Here is a 21,153-nt window from a genome sequence, read left to right as displayed (position 1 = left end):
GCTGCTTGTACTAGCCCAGACTGAAGCTGGTTTTATTGTGCTAGCCCACTGAGATACCATGCCGCAGTGAAGCATGAATACCCCACTCAGACACATTATACTGACTCCGAGCCGACCAGTCCTTGTTGTACCCATTAATGCCGAGCGCCAGGCAGGGACCAGCAAGTACCAACTTTTTACGTCTTTTGGTATGACGCTGTCGGGGATCGAACCCGCGACCTTCCCCTCTCCGGGCGGACGCTCTAACCACTACACCACGGAGGCGGTAGGTACGATGAATGGACTATGGTGAACCAAGTATGGTAAAGTGACATCAAAGGACATCGACACACGGAGCTCATTACCCAAAGGTTGGCCACATCGACGTCCTCGCTGTTGTATATATCATAGGTAAAAGCAAGGTATATTGTTTACTAGAGAGTGACAATACGTCAGTAACAGGTTGCCCGACGCAGTTGGTCATGTAGAGTTGCGTCCCTTGAGCGTGGCATGGTCATTTGATCGTCAGTTCGAATCCCAGATTCGCCGTAACTATTATATTATTTTTGCACCATAAGCATCATATTTATAATTCCTTGCTGTGGTTTTTGTTCGTTGGGGTATTTTGGTAAGGGTTGCTTGGTTGATTTGTTGGTTTGTTAGAGGTGGGCTGATTGTCCAGTTGGTTGGCTGTTTTAGATTTATATAAATACATTTCGTAGATTACGTCTTTCAGTTTTGATGTTATTCCATCAAAGCAATAATGTAGACGACAGTAAAGGGTGTTGTCACGTTGTAGCGTGAACATTCACTCTCGTGGTGCCTTTAACCTTTAACTGTCTCCGTGAGTGTTGAGATCATCTGAGCCGCCCCTGTAATCATAACACACAAGGAGCAGTATTCAAAGATGGCGTGAATAGTGTCGGACTTCTAAGCAAATAACCAGTCCCGGAGGGGATGAATCGCTGTGTGAAACCATTCCTGTCACGATTAATTTCTCACTCGAGTAATGAACGAATGGTTATAGCAAGGATATGTTATGAATAACGGCATCTTATGCTTTGATCCTGGAACAGAGCATTTGTCCTTGAGAGATCCTGTGTTGGGGATTTTTGGTATCCGGTTCCTCGTTGTTTTAAGACCGCTAAAAATCAATTAGCTTCATTCAATACCGCATCAGTAACAGTAAAGTCCGACGTTATGGACGCGTGTCATTTGTCAAAGGTGATCAGTTGTTTGTAGTAAATATTATTTATGACATATTTTTGGTAACACATTTACTTCAAAGGAATATCCTTTTATGGTTTTCCTAATCTTCTGTGAGCAGCGTCGTGTTTGTTCTTTGTTTGTTCTGTTGTTCCGCACTCGGCAATATTCCAGCTAAATGGCGGCGGTCTGTAAATAATCGAGTCTGGACAAGACAATCCAGTGATCAACAGCATGAGTATCGATCTACGCAACTGGGATACGATGACATGTGTCAACCATGTCAGCGAGAATGATCTACCGATCCTGTTAGTCGCCTCTTACGACAAGCATGGGAAGCTGAAAACAAATCCTAACCCGGATCTTCACCGATTAGCAGCGTTGTGAATACGGGTGGTTAATATGAAACCAAGCACACAATGCTTGAACGAGAAAACTAAACGAACGGGTGGTTCAGCTCGGTGACGAGACTGTTTGCCAGTTTGCACACGGACAGACAGGAATGTCTTTCATAATATCAACCACTTGCTAACCTTTTTCAGATTCGAATGTTTTTCCCGATGGAGTGGTGCTGACCAACAAACAACAAACAAATAATCGTAATACGACAATGGTTTAATCCGATAGCAAACCTGAATGCCCACATAGCGAGAACGCACACCCACAATATTAAGTGATCATATCTAATCAAGGAATATTTACCCTGCTCTTCATCCCCGCGCCAGCTCTGATCAGCTCACCGAATTCTCATTACATCGCCCTAAAACACCTTTCAACACCTGCTGTTACAAGCAAATGCTATTTTCCTGTCACTGGTTCTAATTAAGCAGCCGCAGTTGAGACAGTGAGAACTGCTTGCAGTACAACTAGTTCTGGTGGCTGATTAAAGCTGACCGAGCCTCGATCGATACAGCAGTGAGTGGTCTACGGGCACCATTCCTCGACTCTCAAAGCGTGCGTCTACCCTGACTTGGGACCTGTTTTCTCTAGCGGAGCAATTCCTCAGTAACAAAACCTTGGTTCCGTCGGATAGAGAATGTTGTGATTCGGACGCTTGAATTGTTTTGATTTGAAGGATCTACCTCCAACTATATTCTATTCGGGATACCGCTGCGGACATAATCACTCCGAGCTCAGGTAAGGTGTATGAAGAGAAATTTCCTGTTCGTATTGAGTCCTCGATCGAATCGTTGAGAAAACAAATCAGGAAAAAGTTGAACCGTTTTTACTTAAACTGAGTACTAGTTCGAGTGAATCGGTATCTTGCACTAATCTTCTGGAGTTTCGATAGGAACGTTGGTTTAATGTTTGTAGCTCACCTAATCCAACAAAATCAACGTAAGATATTATCGATCTCTGCAATTGTATGTATTCGACATATCTTGATGGTATTAACATTTCCTCTTGTCGCAAATCGCGAAATATGGAATTATTGGTATTGAGTTAGTAAGTAAACAGAGGGTTCTAATCACGGCACTCCTCATCAATACGGTTCATTTTCTGATCGTTATTGGTACCCCAAGGAGTCATCGATTTCCTATCAAATCCCATCTAAACCCGACTTGGCTGTCCACACCGTTGCTCTTGGTGATTGTGATTGAGGTTGAAATTGACACGACGTCGACACAACTGCATAGACCACGGCAGTAGCATCCATACTTTAACCAATTGAGGAAGACGTTATTATGGTCCAAGACAACTTGTTTATGACCTTCGTTTGACCAATTGGTTTATTGCTGGAACCTGATGGTCTAGTGTTTTACATTGGGAAAGCATTTACACCAGAAGAAAGAGATTTGTCAACATGATGTCAATTCCAATTTGCCATTCTGCAGCTGCAGTGTGCCGTGCTTTGTGTCTCTGAAGCTGTGAGGACGAACATTTTTATAGTCATGACCTCGAATTGTTTGAAACAGAATATATTTTCAGCCAACCTTTCAAAACATAGATGCTTACTTTGATAGGGGAGCCACACAATTTCAGAACAGCATATACACTGGCCGATGTTTTTCTTTGCGTAAAACCCGAGGATAAATATTTCATTCCAGCCTTTATAGAAACGGATTACGGTTTGAAAAAACTCCCACGCCGTCACCACGGCGCCCCAGTTGGACGTCACCGCAGCGCTTAGTACGACGTGAATGCATGGAATACGTCAATGTTTTAGAAGTATTGATCTTCATATTTCTGTCAGTATGGGTGAAACCTCGTAAGCACGGACCCCGTTAAACCACACTCCCCACTTTTCGGAAGGGAATCCATATTTCGAACGCTTCTATGTAATGATTTCTTTTATCCATAAATATATTCAATATAATAATTAATTAAGCAATGGCCTGTTGGGATTTAAAAGGTCAATTCCTCCTCCTCCTCCTCCTCCTCCTCCTACTACTGCTACTACTACTACTACTACTACTACTACTACTACTACTACTACTGCTGCTACAACTACTGCTACTACTACTGCTGCTGCTGATACTGCTACTACTACTACTGCTGCCACAACTACTGCTACTACTACTACTGCTGCTGCTACTGCTACTCCAGCTACTACTACTACTACTGCTGCTACAACTACTGCTACTACTACTGCTGCTGCTACTGCTACTCCTGCTACTGCAGCTACAACTACTGCTACTACTACTACTGCTGCTGCTGCTACTACTACTACTACTGCTGCTACAACTACTGCTACTACTACTCCTGCTACTGCTACTACTACTACTTCTGCTGCTGCTGCTGCTACAACTACTGCTACTACTACTGCTGCTGCTGCTACTGCTACTACTGCTACAACTGCTACTACTACTGCTGCTGCTGCTACTGCTACTACTACTGCTGCTACTACTACTGCTACAACAACTGCTACTACTACTTCTGCTACTACTACTACTACTACTACTACTGCTACAACTACTGCTACTACTACTACTGCTACTGCTACTACTACTACTGAAACTTCTACCTAGCTTGGATGTTTTGACGTGGTACCTATTTCGACATGTTTTCTGATTGCGCAATACCACCATGCTCCGAAGAATACCTGCGCCATGCCCTGAATGTCAAACATCGCGGTTCACACCACAAAACGTGGTCAATCGATATCGCCTATATTTGTTTAACACTTGTATTTCAAACCTCACTTTAAATAACCCTTTTTTCAGTTGCCTGGATTAATTATGGGTTGCAGTAACAGCGCTGCCTCTTTTCAGTATCGTGATTCAGGAATCATGAGTGTATTGTTGACAGAGTTGATTGCATCCATGGGTTTAATTGAAGCGGATGTCAAATTTCTAGCCGTGTCTTGAATTAGAGAAACGAAATTTATCAATGTCAGTCCATTCTGATCAATTTGTGTATCTCCCCACCACTATGGGCGTATATTGTACAGTTTGGTGATAGAATGAACATTGTTTGTTTCAAATATCCAATTACTTGGGCTAATGAATAAGATTGAATACTGCTTTGAGAAGTATTTTAGTTACATATCGTCTTAATGTAGTAGGAAGACCGAAGTTTTAGAGGGGGTTTACAAAGAATTATTGTTTTAGATATACATGTAATGTATACTACTGAAAGGAATGTTAAGCACATCTGTTTTTTTAGGAATGTAGAGTGAGTGAGTGAGTTGGGTTTAACGCCACAGTGAACAGTTTTCCAGCTGTGGCACGAGTGTGATGAAGGTCTCAGATGTTTGATGTCTCAGATGTTTGATGTCTCAGATGTTTGATGTCTCAAATGTTTGATGTCTCAGATGTTTGATGTCTCAAATGTCTCAGATGTTGATGTCTCAGATGTTTGATGTCTCAAATGTTTGATGTCTCAGATGTTGGATGTCTCAGATGTTTGATGTCTCAGATGTTGGATGTCTCAGATGTTTGATGTCTCAAAGATGTTTGATGTCTCAGATGTTTGATGTCTCAAATGTTGGATGTCTCAGATGTCTCAGATGTTTGATGTCTCAGATGTTGGATGTCTCAGATGTTTGATGTCTCAGATGTCTCAAATGCCCGATGTCTCAGATGTTTGATGTCTCTCAGATGTTTGATGTCTCAATGATGTTGATGTCTCAGATGTTTGATGTCTCAAATGTTTGATGTCTCAAATGTTGGATGTCTCATGTTGGATGTTTGATGTCTCAAATGTTTGATGTCTCAATGTTGGATGTCTCAAATGTTGGATGTCTCAGATGTTTGATGTCTCAGATGTTTGATGTCTCAAATGTTGGATGTCTCAGATGTTGATGTCTCAAATGTTTGATGTCTCAGATGTTTGATGTTGGATGTCTCAGATGTTTGATGTCTCAGATGTTTGATGTCTCAGATGTTTGATGTCTCATGTTGGATGTTTGGATGTCTCAAATGTTTGATGTCTCAGATGTTGGATGTCTCAGATGTTGGATGATGTTTGATGTCTCAAATGTTTGATGTCTCAAATGTTTGATGTCTCAGATGTTGGATGTCTCAGATGTTGGATGTCTCAGATGTTTGATGTCTCAAATGTTTGATGTCTCAAATGTTTGATGTCTCAGATGTTTGATGTCTCAAATGTTTGATGTCTCAGATGTTGGATGTCTCAGATGTTGATGTCTCAGATGTTTGATGTCTCAGATGTTTGATGTCTCAGATGTTGGATGTCTCAAATGTTGGATGTCTCAAATGTTGGATGTCTCAAATGTTTGATGTCTCAAATGTTTGATGTCTCAAATGTTGGATGTCTCAGATGTTTGATGTCTCAGATGTTTGATGTCTCAGAATGTTGTTGATGTCTCAGATGTTCAGATGTCTCAAATGTTGGATGTCTCAAATGTTGGATGTCTCAGATGTTTGATGTCTCAGATGTCTCAAATGTTTGATGTCTCAAATGTTTGATGTCTCAGATGTTTGATGTCTCAGATGTTGGATGTTTCAGATGTTTGATGTCTCAAATGTTTGATGTCTCAGATGTTTGATGTCTCAGATGTTTGATGTCTCAGATGTTTGATGTCTCAAATGTTGGATGTGTCTCAGATGTTTGATGTCAAATGTTTGATGTCTCAGATGTTTGATGTCTCAAAGATGTTTGATGTCTCAGATGTTTGATGTCTCAGATGTTTGATGTCTCAAATGTTTGATGTCTCAGATGTTGGATGTCTCTCAGATGTTGGATGTCTCAGATGTTTGATGTCTGGATGTTTGATGTTGATGTCTCAGATGTTTGGATGTCTCAGATGTTTGATGTCTCAGATGTTGGATGATGTTGATGTCTCAAATGTTTGATGATGTTGATGTCTCAGATGTTGATGTCTCAGATGTTGGATGTCTCAAATGTTGGATGTATCAGATGTTTGATGTCTCAGATGTTTGATGTCTCAAATGTTGGATGTCTCAGATGTTGGATGTCTCAGATGTTGGATGTCTCAAATGTTTGATGTCTCAAATGTTGGATGATGTTGGATGTCTCAGATGTTGGATGTCTCAGATGTTGGATGTCTCAGATGTTTGATGTTTGATGTCTCAAATGTTGGATGATGTTGATGTCTCAAATGTTGGATGTCTCAAATGTTGGATGTTGATGATGTTTGATGTCTCAAATGTTGGATGTCTCAGATGTTTGATGTCTCAGATGTTTGATGTCTCAGATGTTGATGTCTCTCAGATGATGTCTCAGATGTTTGATGTCTCAGATGTTGGATGTCTCAAATGTTGGATGTCTCAGATGTTGGATGTCTCAGATGTTGGATGTCTCAGATGTTGGATGTCTCAAATGTTGGATGTCTCAAATGTTTGATGTCTCAAATGTTTGATGATGTTTGATGTCTCAGATGTTGGATGTCTCAGATGTTTGATGTCTCAGATGTTGGATGTCTCAAATGTTGGATGTTTCAGATGTTTGATGTTTCAGATGTTTGATGTCTCAGATGTTTGATGTCTCAGATGTTTGATGTCTCAAATGTTGGATGTCTCATGTTTGATGTTTGATGTCTCAGATGTTTGATCAGATGTTTGATGTCTCAGATGTTTGATGTCTCAAATGTTGGATGTCTCAGATGTCTCAGATGTTTGATGTCTCATGTCTCAATGTCAGATGTTTGATGTTTGATGTCTCAAATGTTTGATGTCTCAAATGTTTGATGTCTCAGATGTTGGATGTCTCAGATGTTTGATGTCTCAAATGTTTGATGTCTCAATGTTGGATGTCTCAAATGTTGGATGTCTCAAATGTTTGATGTCTCAGATGTTGATGTCTCAGATGTTGGATGTCTCAGATGTTTGATGTCTCATGTTTGATGTCTTGATGTCTCAGATGTTTGATGTCCAGATGTTTGATGATGTTTGATGTTCAGATGTTGGATGTCTCATGTTGGATGTTTGATGTCTCAAATGTTTGATGTCTCAGATGTTGGATGTCTCAAATGTTTGATGTCTCAAATGTTTGATGTCTCAGATGTTTGATGTTTCAGATGTTGGATGTTGGGTGTCTCAAATGTTTGATGTCTCAAATGTTGGATGTCTCAAAGATGTCTCAGATGTTGGAAGATTGAAACCCTCAGACTACTTGATGTCTCAGATGTCTCAGATAAATTGAAACCCTCAGACTACTTCGCCACCGGTACCTCTGTATAAAATGAACCTTGTTATTCCTGAGTTATGTTACACAGTGTTGTAGTCCGGATTGACAAGTGTCCTAATTAGTTGCAGTTATTCTGATACAGACGTCACTGCTCAGCAGCAGCAGCCAGGAGGGGGAATCACTGGCTTGTTTGTCTTTCAGTATGGCCTTGAGGGTGAAGCAGAATGGTAGATTACAAATGTTATTTAATTCTTCTGGGAATTTGAGATTTTACACAACAGCTGTTATAGCCGATTCCTGGTACATCTTCCATGTGGATGTCCGGGTTAGAATTGATCTTCAGCATACCATGCTTGTCGTAAGAGACGACTAACGGGATAGGGTTGTCAGGCTCGCTGACTTGGTTGACACATGTCATCGTATCCCAATTGCGTAGATGGATGCTCATGCTGCTGATCAATCACTGGATTGTCTGGTCCAGACTCGATTATTTACAGACCGACTCCATATACGTAGAATATAGCTGAGTTCGGCGTTAAATGACAAACAAACAAACCGCCATTTGTCTTCCGGAAATACCAACTCAGTGTCAAGTTCATGTAGAAGAGTGTTGCCATGGCAATTAGTGTTATGCAAGTTTGGGGTATTTGTTGTATCATTATCTTAACCAAAGTTGGAACTGCCAGCCAAATCGATAGTACTATCGCACAGTAATATCGATATGCCCTTTAATAGCTGGACAACTTAATAATAATCAAATTAATGTTCATGGTTTGAGTACCAGGTGCACCACGTTAGGACAACATGTCTTTGTCTGTCGCGTGATCTGATTGGATAAACGTATATTCCTGCACCAATCAGAACAGCGGGAACTGTACTGTTAGCCCTGACGTAATGCCTGTCTATTGATGCATTTGACTGTATCGCGACCCAAGAGGAACGCCGGTTTTAATGCGCCCGCCCACTGAGATACCAGTTTAACATGGATATCCCACTAAAACACATTAGAGGCATGGGAACAACAAGTACCGTCTTTTAAGGTCTGTTGTATTGATGCAGCCAACGGAATCGAACCGCCAACAATTCACTCTCTATTCTCTAGATGACAGAGGCAGTCCCTTAAAAACGCATGGTCTATACTATCTTTAGTAGGATCAGTATTCTTGCAGAGTGAGTGAGTGTAGTTTTACGCCGCACTCAGCAATTTTCCAGCTATCCGGCGGTCTGTAAATAATCGAGTCTGGACCAGACAATCCAGTGATCAACAGCATCGATTGGCGCAAGTGGGAACAGATGACATGTGTCAACCAAGTGAGCGAGCCTTGACCACCCGATCCCGTTTGTCGCCTCTTACGACAAGCATGGGTTACTGAAGATCAATATTCTAACCCGGATCTTCACGTGTCACTTTCTTATGAAGGTACAAGATAATATACGACTCGTTGAGGCAGCAGACCTGGTACTTCCTTAAAACCAACCAACCAACCAGTCATAAGAAAGTATTGGTTTAGAGGAGCGACGTCACGTGCAAGCTACGGAATGAGAAACCACGACATCCTGGTATTAGACCGAGTGCACTGCAGGCAGTCTACCTTAGCTTTAGTGTTGAGTTCAACTCGTGATGACAATTGACATGTTAATTCCCTGTAACAGATGCTGAACTGCGCTACCGGTTTTATGTTTCAAGCATTGTATTATTTATTCATTGGAATCGGGTTTACATATCTGATATGTATCATCGCGCTGGTTTCTGTGAATGCCAATGAATGTTATTGACGTGCGCTCTCCCAGACGCATCATGTCGCCGCATGTGTGTCATCATCATGTCGCTTCTATCTGTCTATCTGTCTGTCTGTCTAACTATCTAACTATCTATCTGTCTGTCTGTCTGTCTAACTATCTAACTATCTGTCTGTCTGTCTGTCTGTCTGTCTAACTATCTAACTATCTATCTATTTATCTGTCTGTCTGTCTGTCTATTTATCTATCTATGTATCTAACTATCTGTCTGTCTGTCTAACTATCTATCTATCTATCTATCTATCTATCTATCTATCTATCTGTCTGTCTATCTAACTATCTATCTGTATGTCTGTCTGTCTGTCTGTCTGTCTGTCTATCTATCTATCTATCTATCTATCTATCTATCTATCTATCTATCTATCTATCTGTCTGTCTGTCTGTCTAAGTATCTAACTATCTATCTGTCTGTCTGTCTATCTATCTATCTATCGAACTATCTATCTATCCACCTGTCTGTCTGTCTAACTATCTAACTATCTGTCTGTCTGTCTAACTGTCTGTCTGTCTATCTATCTATCTAACTGTCTGTCTGTCTGTCTGTCTGTCTGTCTGTCTATCTATCTGCCTGTCTGCCTGCCTGTCTGTCTGTCTAACTATCTGTCTGGTAAAATAGCCGACATCGCACAGTATCTTCAGCTGTCTGTCTAACTATCTAACTATCTGTCTGTCTGTCTAACTGTCTGTCTGTCTATCTGTCTAACTATCTGTCTGTCTGTCTGTCTGCCTGCCTGCCTGCCTGTCTGTCTAACTATCTGTCTGGTAAAATAGCCGACATCGCACAGTATCTTCAGCTGTATAGCAGAGATTCCTTATGATTCTAAAGTGTTATCATTACTCCCCGTGGAAGATACCTCTCCATCTTACCTTCATGTAAAATACTTTATATTGTCATCCCACCCAGGAAGGTGACGACTGGAAAAAATATTCCCCGCTGCCACGGTTACCGCCAAACTCTCCGCCGAGAAGCTGTATCGCTAACAATTGTATGCCGTCATAATATGGCGCATGCGGTGCACAGAGTTCGAAACCCGTTCGATTGGCTGTTTTTGAGTTCACTATGATTACATTTATTTTACTGACTTTCACTGCTTTATTTAAACTATTTTATACATTGCATCGTTTGCACACTCAACCTTAACATAATTATTCATTCTTATAGGAGGTTTAAGCTTGTCAGAATATGTTTCACAGATTTTAAAAATCCTGTCGAGAGGCAGACGCCAATTTGCTTACATGTCATAAGCGAGCTTAGTGTAATACCGCTGGGCGTATGACGTCATAATGGTTTACAGTTAAACTTCGGGTTATCAGAGAGTCAGTACAACCAAAATATGATGAATCAAGAAGAAACATGCAGGATCTACACTGGCCCAAAAAGAAACGCATAGGTGAAAATCCAGTGTTATCAGTGATGCTTTAATAACTTAAATTACACAAAAGGTAATGATAATAGAGCAATAAAAATTCACACAGGTATTGGGACATGTGTATCCAAAAACATACAGTCATTCACAGTGGTATTGAGAGTCTCTGTTTTTGATGGCACGGTCACAAAGTCAGTATCTGGTGTGACCACCACGAGCCTCAATCACTGCTCTGCATCGCCTGGGCATAGACTGTATAAGACGTCGGATCCGCCGTTGTGGGATTCTTCTCCACTCATCCTGCAACGCATCGACAAGCTGTTGACGTGTCTGTGGTTGCGGCTGTCGGCGTCGTACACGTTGATCCAATTGGTCCCACAAATATTCAATTGGGTTAAGATCCAGAGATTTTGAAGGCCATGGAAGAACTGTAATGTTGTTGATGGCAAGGAAATCTGTTGTAATGCGTGCTGTATGCGGCCTTGCGTTGTCATGCTGGAAAATTTCTCTTCTAGCGTCAATTACGGGAATAACATGACGTACCAGGATTTCATCACGATAGCGCACAGCATTCAAATTCCCTTGGACATGCACCAGCTCTGTTCTGTCATTCACAGATATGCCTGCCCACATCATATCACCTCCGCAGCCGTGTCTGTCGATCTCACGAACACACTGTCGAGCATTTCATTTCGACGTCTGTAAATCCGCATCCTGCCATCATGTCGATACAGCAGAAACCGCGACTCGTCGCTGAACCAGATCCTCCTCTAGTTCAAGAGGGTCCATGGCCGAACGTTCCTGCTCCATTGAAGACGTGCACGGCGATGGTGGTGTCGCAGAACAGGTCCTGTATGTGGTCGCATCGGTCGGATTCCATGCTCTCTTAGGCGATTCCTGATGGTTTGTGCAGAGACTCGACGCAGCCCAGGAACATTGTCGGCGGTGTACGCAGATGAAACACCCGGATGAAGCGGTCTTGCGCTGGAGTTGTCACCCTTGGTCTCCCACTCCTAGGACGATCTCTGCTCGAGTTGTGCTGCGTGTAGCGCTGCCAGAGACGGGAAATCGTACTCTGCCTCACGTTTAGATGTCTGGCAACTGATGACTGGCTTTCTCCAGCTTCCAAGTGTCCAATGGCTCTGTTTCTGCTTTCTTCGTTTAGTCGTGGCATCTTGAGGGTCGCATATACAGAATTTCGGAGAATGAATCGCAACAGGACTGCTGGCTTTTTATACCCATCAGTATCAAGATTCAGATCCCGTGTTTGCACGTGCATCATGCTTTCAGATTTTTCTACATGCAGATTATACGGGGATTTTTTCAAGGTGCTGTGTTTTGGCGAATAATCACCAACAGTTGTGTTTGCGTGTGTTGGATAATTGTATGGGCTATGTTCACAATTAATATTAACATTGACAGTCATTCCATGCCATATTTTTCGAAACAATCTACTTTGAAGATCAGAATTCAGCTATGCGTTTCTTTTTTGGGCCAGTGCAGTTTCTACTTCGAGACCACCGTGAGTTCGAAATATCGACACGATTGTATCTGACTGATAATTTGATTCAAAATGGAAAGAATATTTAACACACTTAAGGTTAATTTCTCAAAACACATATACAAACCTTCGATACTTTCGTAAATTCTAAACTTTTAATAAGTATTTGTTCATACTTTGAAAAACAACACCAAATTTACTACCTATGTAACTTCACCTCAGTCTATTAGATCCATAACGTTCTACATTACAGCGATATTGGAGTTAGACAGGAAACTGCCTTATCAGTCCACTGCCTTACATCCGTTGTTTATTGATTACTGTTTATTTACCCACTGTTTTTACACAGACCTGACTATCTGTGACTTCCAGCCTTCAGATCTGTTGACGTGCGGTATAACGGCAGTGTGTTCATTACATACGAAGTCAACATGGCGCGTTGCTCTATTGACACCAGTCAGGTTATTGAGTTCTGGAGTGTCCTATTTATGACAGTTCAAATAATAAAATACAGAAAAGCTCTTTCATAATCATATTCTCACATAAAAGGAGTGTTTATTGTTCAATTAGTGCTGGTTTCTGGTGTTTGCGAAAAGGCTAACACATCATGTCCCTCTAGTGCCATTAGAGGGTGGTGGGGTAGCCTAGTGGTTAAGGCGTTGGCTCGTCACGCCGAAGACCCGGGTTCGAATCCCCACATGGGTACAATGTGTGAAGCCCATTTCTGGTGTCCCCCGCCGTGATGTTGCTGGAATATTGCTAAAAGCGGAGTAAAACCAAACTCAGTCAGTCATTAGGGGTGGTGGGGTAGCCCAGTGGTTAAAGCGTTCGCTCGTTACGCCGAAAAGCCGGATTCGATTCATGCGTATAATGTGTGAAAACGATTTCTGGTGTCCCCTACCGTGATATTGCTGGAATATTGCTAAAAGCGGCGTAAAACTAAACTCACTCACTCTAGTGGTATCCGTCACAAACACAGGCAAAGGCAAGTCATTAATGTTTGCAAATTTTTAAATAAAGGAACATACTCACTGATGATTTGCTCAAACGTGTTAAAGCAATATCAAGAACTCTTCTCTCTAGTCGACAATGTTGGCTCCTAGTTCTTGTTTTTATGGTTGTTTTGTTGTTTTACGCCGCACTCAATATTCCAGCAATATGGCGGCGGTCTGTAAATAATCGAATCTGGACCATCCAGTGATCAACTGGACTATTACTGTTTATAAAACCCACAAATGCACAATGTCATTTAGAAAATGGTCAAATGCAACATATGTTATATTTTAGGAGTACTTGAATCTGTACTTTACTGAAAAAGTGCAATACCAAAAAATGTCAAAACCCATCCCCAGTAAAAGTGGCTGGAATCGTGTGGTTTCTTCAAAGACATGGTGAATTCTCTTGTTCTTGCTGTGAGTGTTCCCACTGGTTCTTAAAAGAAGGGGACCGTCTCCGTGGTGTAGTGGTTAGAGCGTCCGCCCGGAGAGCGGAAGGTTGCGGGTTCGATCCCCGGCCGCGTCATACCAAAAGACGTTAAAATATGGTACTTGTTGGTCCCTGCCTGGCGCTCGGCATTAATGGGTACAGCAAGGACTGGTCGGCTCGGAGTCAGTATAATGTGTCTGAGTGGGGTACTCATGCTTCACTGTGGGATGCTATCTCAGTGACCTGCACAATAAAACCAGCTTAAGTCGGGGCTAGTACAAGCAGCCACGCATACACACGTATGCACGTCGTCATATGAGTACGATGTTAAACCCCATTTCACCTCACCTCACCTCACCTCACCTCACCTCACCTCACCTCACCTCACCTCACTTCACCTCACTTCACCTCACCTCACCTTAAAAGACGGGCAATAGATATTCCGAAAGAAGGTACTGCACTGGCAATACGTGTATTTGGTCGAAACCCGGTAACGTGCATACCAAACCCCACTGCAGCGTCACACAATAGGACAATTAGTGTTATTTTAGACTGGTCTCATTTTTACTCTTGGTTTACGCAGCGAGCTACCTTTAGGAAAGTATAATTACTTTTTAAAAGGATCTACTTTGAAAGAATATATTTTTTAAATGTTGTACATCATTTCGAATATATACCAGAAAACACCGTTTTTTCTCCTTCCTTTTGAAGATCTATAAAACATGGAAATACATCTCTGATGGGAAAAAAACGTTACTTTCACTGACGCAATTCTAAATTCTTTTTGACATTTGTTTGTTATGTTACACGTCTCACTCGACACGTTGAAGCTTTTGAAAAATCAATAGAAATGTTTGTTCAGCGAAAACACATTAGATTATGAATCAGTGACGAGTTCTGTTGCATAAGAGCATGTACGGGATGGCGTAATTGACAGGTAAACTGAATTAAACGTAGGTGTATGGGTGTTTGATGAGAAGGTCAAATCGGTTTGGGCCAGAACATATGGTGGGCGGTGGGGTAGCCTAGTGATTAAAGTTTCCGCTCGTCAGGCCGAAGACCTGGGTTCGATTCCCCTCATGGGTACAATGTGTGAAGCCCATTCCTGGTGTCTCCCGACGTGACATTGCTGGAAAATTGCTAAAAGCGGAGTAAAACCCAACTCACTCACTCACTGACCTAGCTAATGCATGTCATCGTATCCTAATTGCACAGATCGATGCGCATGATGTTGATCACTGGTTTGTCTTGTCCAGACTCGATTATTTACAAACCGCCGCCATATAGCTGGAATATTTCTGAGTGCGGCGTAAAACTAAACTCACTCACTAACTCACTCCTGGACCAAACTCGATTACAGACCACTTTGATCACGTTTTTTCCACATTGCAAACACTGCAATAACCTAACGCGCGAAGAAAGACTGAAGAAACACTCATCCAAATAATTCTCCAACACCTTTGAATTCTGACGATTGCTTAGAATTCAGCAATATCAGAATGGAATCCCTTTGAATTCTTAATACTGCCAGTTTGAACTACTAAATACGTTTTGCCATGGCTTTGAAGTATTCTCTGAATTGCCATTACTTCAAGTGATGCAAATATGGAGCTGCCACTTTAACCTTTAAAGAATCGATATTCGATTGTCGTCTAATGCAGGTTGTACAATAAGGACAGCATAGTGCTAACAGCACTCGCCAAAAAAACAAAGGTTCGTCGTTGTGGACATGAACGTAGTGGAGCAGGCAAGCATCATTTCACTGATAAAACATCGGCGACAAAGGCGTCTTGTAATGGTTGCATTTCGCATTTTATTTTCATTAACAAAAGTGTTAATAATGAAACAACATACCCACGCTGCTTGATTATCGTCGCTTGAACGTGTTACTACATGTTAGCGTGTTTCTACATGTAACGCTAGTTTTTGTACTGTAGTGTTACAGGGGAAAAACCGTTCTCCCTCTAACTCAACCTTTGAGCAGAGTGAGTGAGTGAGTGAGTGAGTTGGGTTTAATGCCGCTTTAGCAATATTCCAGCAATATCACGGCGGGGGACACCAGGAATGGGCTTCATACATTGTACTCATGTGGGGAATCGAACCCGGCCCTTCGGCGTGACGAGCGAACGCTTTAACCACTAGGCTACCCCACCACCCCTCATACAACACAGGCAACGGGGAAATACCAATCTCGAGTAACACAATAACCAGCGGAAATACCAATCTCATACAACACAGACAACGGGGAAATACCAATCTCATACAACACAGACAACGGGGAAATACCAATCTCATACAACACAGACGACGGGCAAATATCAATTTCATACAACACAGGCAACGGGCAAATATCAATTTCATACAACACAGGCAACGGGGAAATATCAATCTCATACAACACAGGCAACGGGGAAATATCAATTTCATACAACACAGGCAACGGGCAAATATCAATTTCATACAACACAGGCAACGGGGAAATACCAATCGCGTGCAACACAACCACTGGGGAAACACCAATCTCGTGTAGCACACGAAACGGGGAAATGTCAGTCTCGTGGAACACAAGAAACGGGGAAATACAAATTTTTGGTATAACTCAACAAACAGCAGAAAGACCAATCCATAGTACACAAAAAAACGGATTAATACCAATCTCTTGTAAGACAACAACCAGCGGAAACACCAATCTCATGTAGCACCAAAAAACCAATCTCCCCACAAAATCAGATCCTAGTTTTCACTAGCCCCAACCAAAATCCTGTGATTATTACATTTCATGAGACGATTTATATCTATCTGTCTCTCTTCCATGGCAAAGGTATGCCTTTACTGGAAGGTGTGGGTAGCAATCGATAGAATTATGAGAGTTGCGCTAAATGTATTTTCATGAATCTTGAATAGAAAGGAGGTTATTGTTTCAGACTGACGTTATTACTGCCTCGCATATTAATAATCCATCATGAACACCTCCGTAAGACTTACCGACCAGGGATAAGTGTTTACCGATAGAGTAATATGCTTTCTTGTTTTATCCTTATAAAATATTTGTATCAACGACCTGGGTCCTTATGTTTCAGGTCTTTAAGGTCACAATGGTGCTACACCCGGGTGTGACATCACGGGAACATGTATAAGGATAGCCCATACACGGGCATTGGCGTACACCGGAAGTAAACTCAGGGACGTAACAGGTATTGGACCGGAAGTGAAGTGAATATTGTGAAGCACTGAGTGGGATCTATTTTGCCACCATTTTCTGGAATCGGAATAAACGTTGCCATGGTGATATATCAGTATCGGTAAAGGCAGACGTAGGAGGATAACTGACAGTAAAGGAATTTGGAAGTGTAACTTCAGAACACGTTTGGAATAATACTGGTGCAAAATGTCGGACCAAGAATTGGATCCAGGGATAGAGATGGACCGCCTGGCTCTGCCAAATTTGAATAAGGAAGTCCCGGAGCCTAGCAACGATCCCAGATTGTCCCTCACAGCGTCAACGCCATCTTACGGCAGTACGCTCAGCATTGGACCAATAGCATCCACTGCAAATCTTCTGCGCATCGATCTCGAGCAGAAGATAAGCCGCCATACTGGTGAGGAACGGGAATTATGGGATAACCGGTTTCAGTTTATGCTGTCTCTGATTGGTTACGCTGTTGGCCTTGGCAACGTCTGGAGATTCCCCTACCTAACTCAGAAAAATGGAGGCGGTAAGTTTTATTTATATATTCCTTGCTTTTAATTGATGTTGTGGATTAATATACATTTTGCTTTTCATCAATGTGTATTTTTTTAGAAAAAGTATTTTCTTCATCAAGTATGTTAAGTGTCATTACATCGCAAAGCAGGGAAATATCTTGTTTATGTAACACATTTGGATTACTGTGCCTGGACAAGAGTGATGAATATGATACTGTGCAAACCGCAGGTCTATCTGTTTCACAAGGGAATACTGATATATCAACAAATAAATTAGCCACTATTGAGAGGTCATTAACAGAACCACAGCTGTCACACAATATGTGTATACCCGTGAAGATCCAGGGTAGAATTGGTCTTCAGCAACCCGTCGTAAGAGGTGACTAACGGGATCGGGTAGTGTCCTAAAACCATACTCACTCACTCACTTAATCCCATCTATGTACAACATAATGACAACAGGGAGATTATTCAGGATTTGATACATTGTAACTAATATCTTGCTGTTATATATTTGTTAAAATAATTATGCCTGATGTAATCTACCTAATACGACATATGTGCGGTGAGTGCCGATTGAAGATAAAGAATTTTCTACCTACAAATTCGTTTTCAAATAAATGACGAATTCTCTTATAATTTAAACATTTCACGTGATAGTTATTTATTTTAATACATTTCTCATGCAATCACGGCGGGGTTATTTATTCCACAAATATGAACCCGGGTCTTATGAATAGAATGTTCAAACAAGTCGCGGTGGCTGAGCGGGTTAGGCGGCTGACTTTGTGTGCTGGCGATTAGGTGCCTGACTCTGATGGTGTGGGTTCGAATCCCGGATGGGACTCAACCCAATAAAAGTACTAGAATCTGTACTTTACAAAGAAAGTGTAATCCCAATATAACAGATGTTACAAATACCCGTACTGAGTGTTTACTGTGTAACACATCTGTATCAAAGTGACAGAAAACATTTTTCCCTTGCCTCAGAAATTTCCACTAGGTGCAAAGTCTATTCCGACTATATTAGTAGCGCCTATTGATTTATCACTATCAAATACAACTTGTACTATATGGTCGCCCTTTTGACCGCGCCTGTCACAAACACATGCAAAGGAAGGTTAGTTTAGAAACTACGGGAACATAGGGTAGAATTCAAAGCGGGGAATTGCATCGGATATAATTTTGTCACTGATTCTTCGAAGTTGAAGTCATCCCTCTTGTGTTACATATGCTACTGGACCGCCTCCGTGGTGTAGTGGTTAGAGCGTCCGCCCGGAGAGCGGAAGGTCGCGGGTTCGATCCCCCACCGCGTCATACCAAGAGACGTTAAAATATGGTACTTGTTGGTCTCTGCCTGGCGCTCGGCATTAATGGGTACAACAAGGACTGGTCGGCTCGGAGTCAGTATAATGTGTCTCAGTGGGGTATGGTATCTCAGTGGGCTAGCACTATAAAACCAGCTTAAGCCTGGGCTAGTACAAGCAGCCACACATACACATACACACGCATGCACGTGCACGTCGTCATATGAGCGAAATATTCTCAAGCACAACGTAAAACCCAATTTCACCTCACCTCACTTCACCTCACCTCACCTCACCTCACATATGCTACTGTCATTTTGAATCAATATGCATATATCAAAACGTGATATCCCAGTGGTCACTTTATTTAGATCTGATGAGTAAATCGGAAAAATGGAAATGGCGATTCTATCATCTATACTGAACCGCATCAGATCACCAATATACCTGAAGCTGAAGTTAAACAGTTCTTGGCCAAATAACATTGTTCAGATTTTACAGATTCTATCAGTAAGTCGATTCATATGCAGAAATGAACAGATCAGACACAGCCTTGTTTCATCAACTTCGTCACCTGAAGAATCCCGCAGAGACGCAGTTAATCTAGGTTCATTTTAGAACCATTCCTTTTTCATATGAAACCTTAATGAACCAGATTTCAAAGACAGAGAAGGTCATTTGACGTAAACATGACTGTGAAAATATTTATTCAAAAATACATTCAGGAGGATTAAATTAATGTTCTTTCCAAACGTAGTAACAAAACTAATAACGTTTCATAAAACAGCCATCTGTTTCATCTGTTTATTAATTCCTTAATGAGGTCCATTGTCATCTGTGCTGCCCATGCAGAGTTGTGGTCTAAATCCAATACCTAGCCTCCAGCAATATACACCCCTGGAGGGATCACATTCCCTTAATACTCACCTACGTATATTACGTTACAAATGCCTAATGAGCGGTTTATAGTACTGTCCCAATAACAAAGTCATCACACAACCAAGGTGCTTAAAAAACATGGTCGTGGCTGTTTTTCTTTTTTTCTCGTGAAATGTTATTTTCCTAGTAACATTATACCAGGTGAACAAGGAACTTAAGAATTAGGGTGGCCTTCTGATGTGTTTATTTTAAGACTTGGTAATTAAGGGCGCAATGATGGACGGTTATAAACATCTCAATATGAACATCATTAGCCTACATTCGCTGGGCCCTGGGCTATGATGGCATTTCAGTGATGAGGGTTTTACGTTGGGGCAGCTGGCGCCTGGTGAAATGCATTATTAAGTGTAACGTGTTTGGACAATCTTGAAACTGACATGCAATTCGTTAAGTATAACGCTGCACGAAAGCGATGATGAAAATTAAGAGTAGAGCAGTATGTATCACAATTATTCGACATGAAACTCAATAACTTTTAATTATTATACAACCTTGTAGACACGCTTCAAATGTTGTAGACACGTTTCCAAGGAAACGTGGTGTGATCGAAGTGGTACTTAGATTAGATGTTGATCGAGTAACGTCACGCTGATCACGTCGATCTTCCTCAAAGGGAAATAACTCTCGTGGATTCAAAGAAATTAGATAGTTATGTTAACTCAATATTCAACTCATGATCTGAAGAGAAAAAGAAGTTCAGAACTCGTGTATACGCACAAGTCGGGCTGGTTAATTCATATCCACGCGTGGGTACAAATAGATCCTTTAGAATGAAGGTTTGTCCCGATGGTCTAAATAGCAATACAGATGTCGTTAAGATATGTTTGCTTGGTACAATCACGGAAAACACATCTTCTGAGAAAACAAATAATGTTACCATGTAAAGAAGTGGTTCTTTATGTATAAATGTGCGTATTGTGAGATTTTACAGCTTTTGTATCCATTGTTCAACAAAGATGCGAAGGTTTTCACTAGGGCGGGGACGGGTAACCCGAATACCCGGGACGGGTGGGTAATGAGTTGGACCCGAGTACCCGTCTCAGTACCCGGACCAGTTTTGATCACGTGACTAATAGATAAAATAATGTAATTTGTTATTCTTTCATGATTAAAAGGTTGTATTGTCTTCGAAGATTTAGGCATAATTTACAGTTACCTGTTTTGAATATAACACATGGTTTAGATGTTGAAAGACCCTAAATTTTAGCCTCCGAGCCGAAGAATATATTTCCATTTCTTACAAATTGATGTCAGGAATGATCATAACAGGTATCAGGGTAGGGTAATAGGGGGTGGGGTACCGGGTGGAAAATGTAGACCCGTCCAAGCCCTAGTTTTCACCAATGAAGGACTACGACTATTCAAACTTGAA

At 41.5% G+C, this 21,153-nt stretch overlaps 1 protein-coding gene across 1 annotated transcript in view; it reads left to right on the top strand.

The window, feature by feature from the left end:
- Positions 1-1,894: 1,894 nt before the first annotated feature.
- LOC124287910 (sodium- and chloride-dependent transporter XTRP3-like) overlaps positions 1,895-21,153 on the top strand; it is a 67,226-nt gene continuing 47,967 nt past the window's right edge. Inside the window, exons 1-2 of the mRNA XM_046724398.1 lie at positions 1,895-2,322; positions 16,920-17,546. Of these exons, the coding sequence (XP_046580354.1) occupies positions 17,219-17,546 (328 nt within the window). The 5' untranslated portion in view covers positions 1,895-2,322; positions 16,920-17,218. The remainder of the gene's footprint in view (positions 2,323-16,919; positions 17,547-21,153) is intronic.

This window comes from Haliotis rubra, unplaced genomic scaffold (assembly GCF_003918875.1).
Source record: "Haliotis rubra isolate DU_JTF1 unplaced genomic scaffold, ASM391887v1 Scf408, whole genome shotgun sequence".
NCBI classification, from domain to species: Eukaryota; Metazoa; Mollusca; class Gastropoda; order Lepetellida; family Haliotidae; genus Haliotis; species Haliotis rubra.
The sequence above is the reverse complement of the archived record's forward strand: the minus strand, read 5'-3'. Positions and strand labels throughout refer to the sequence as shown.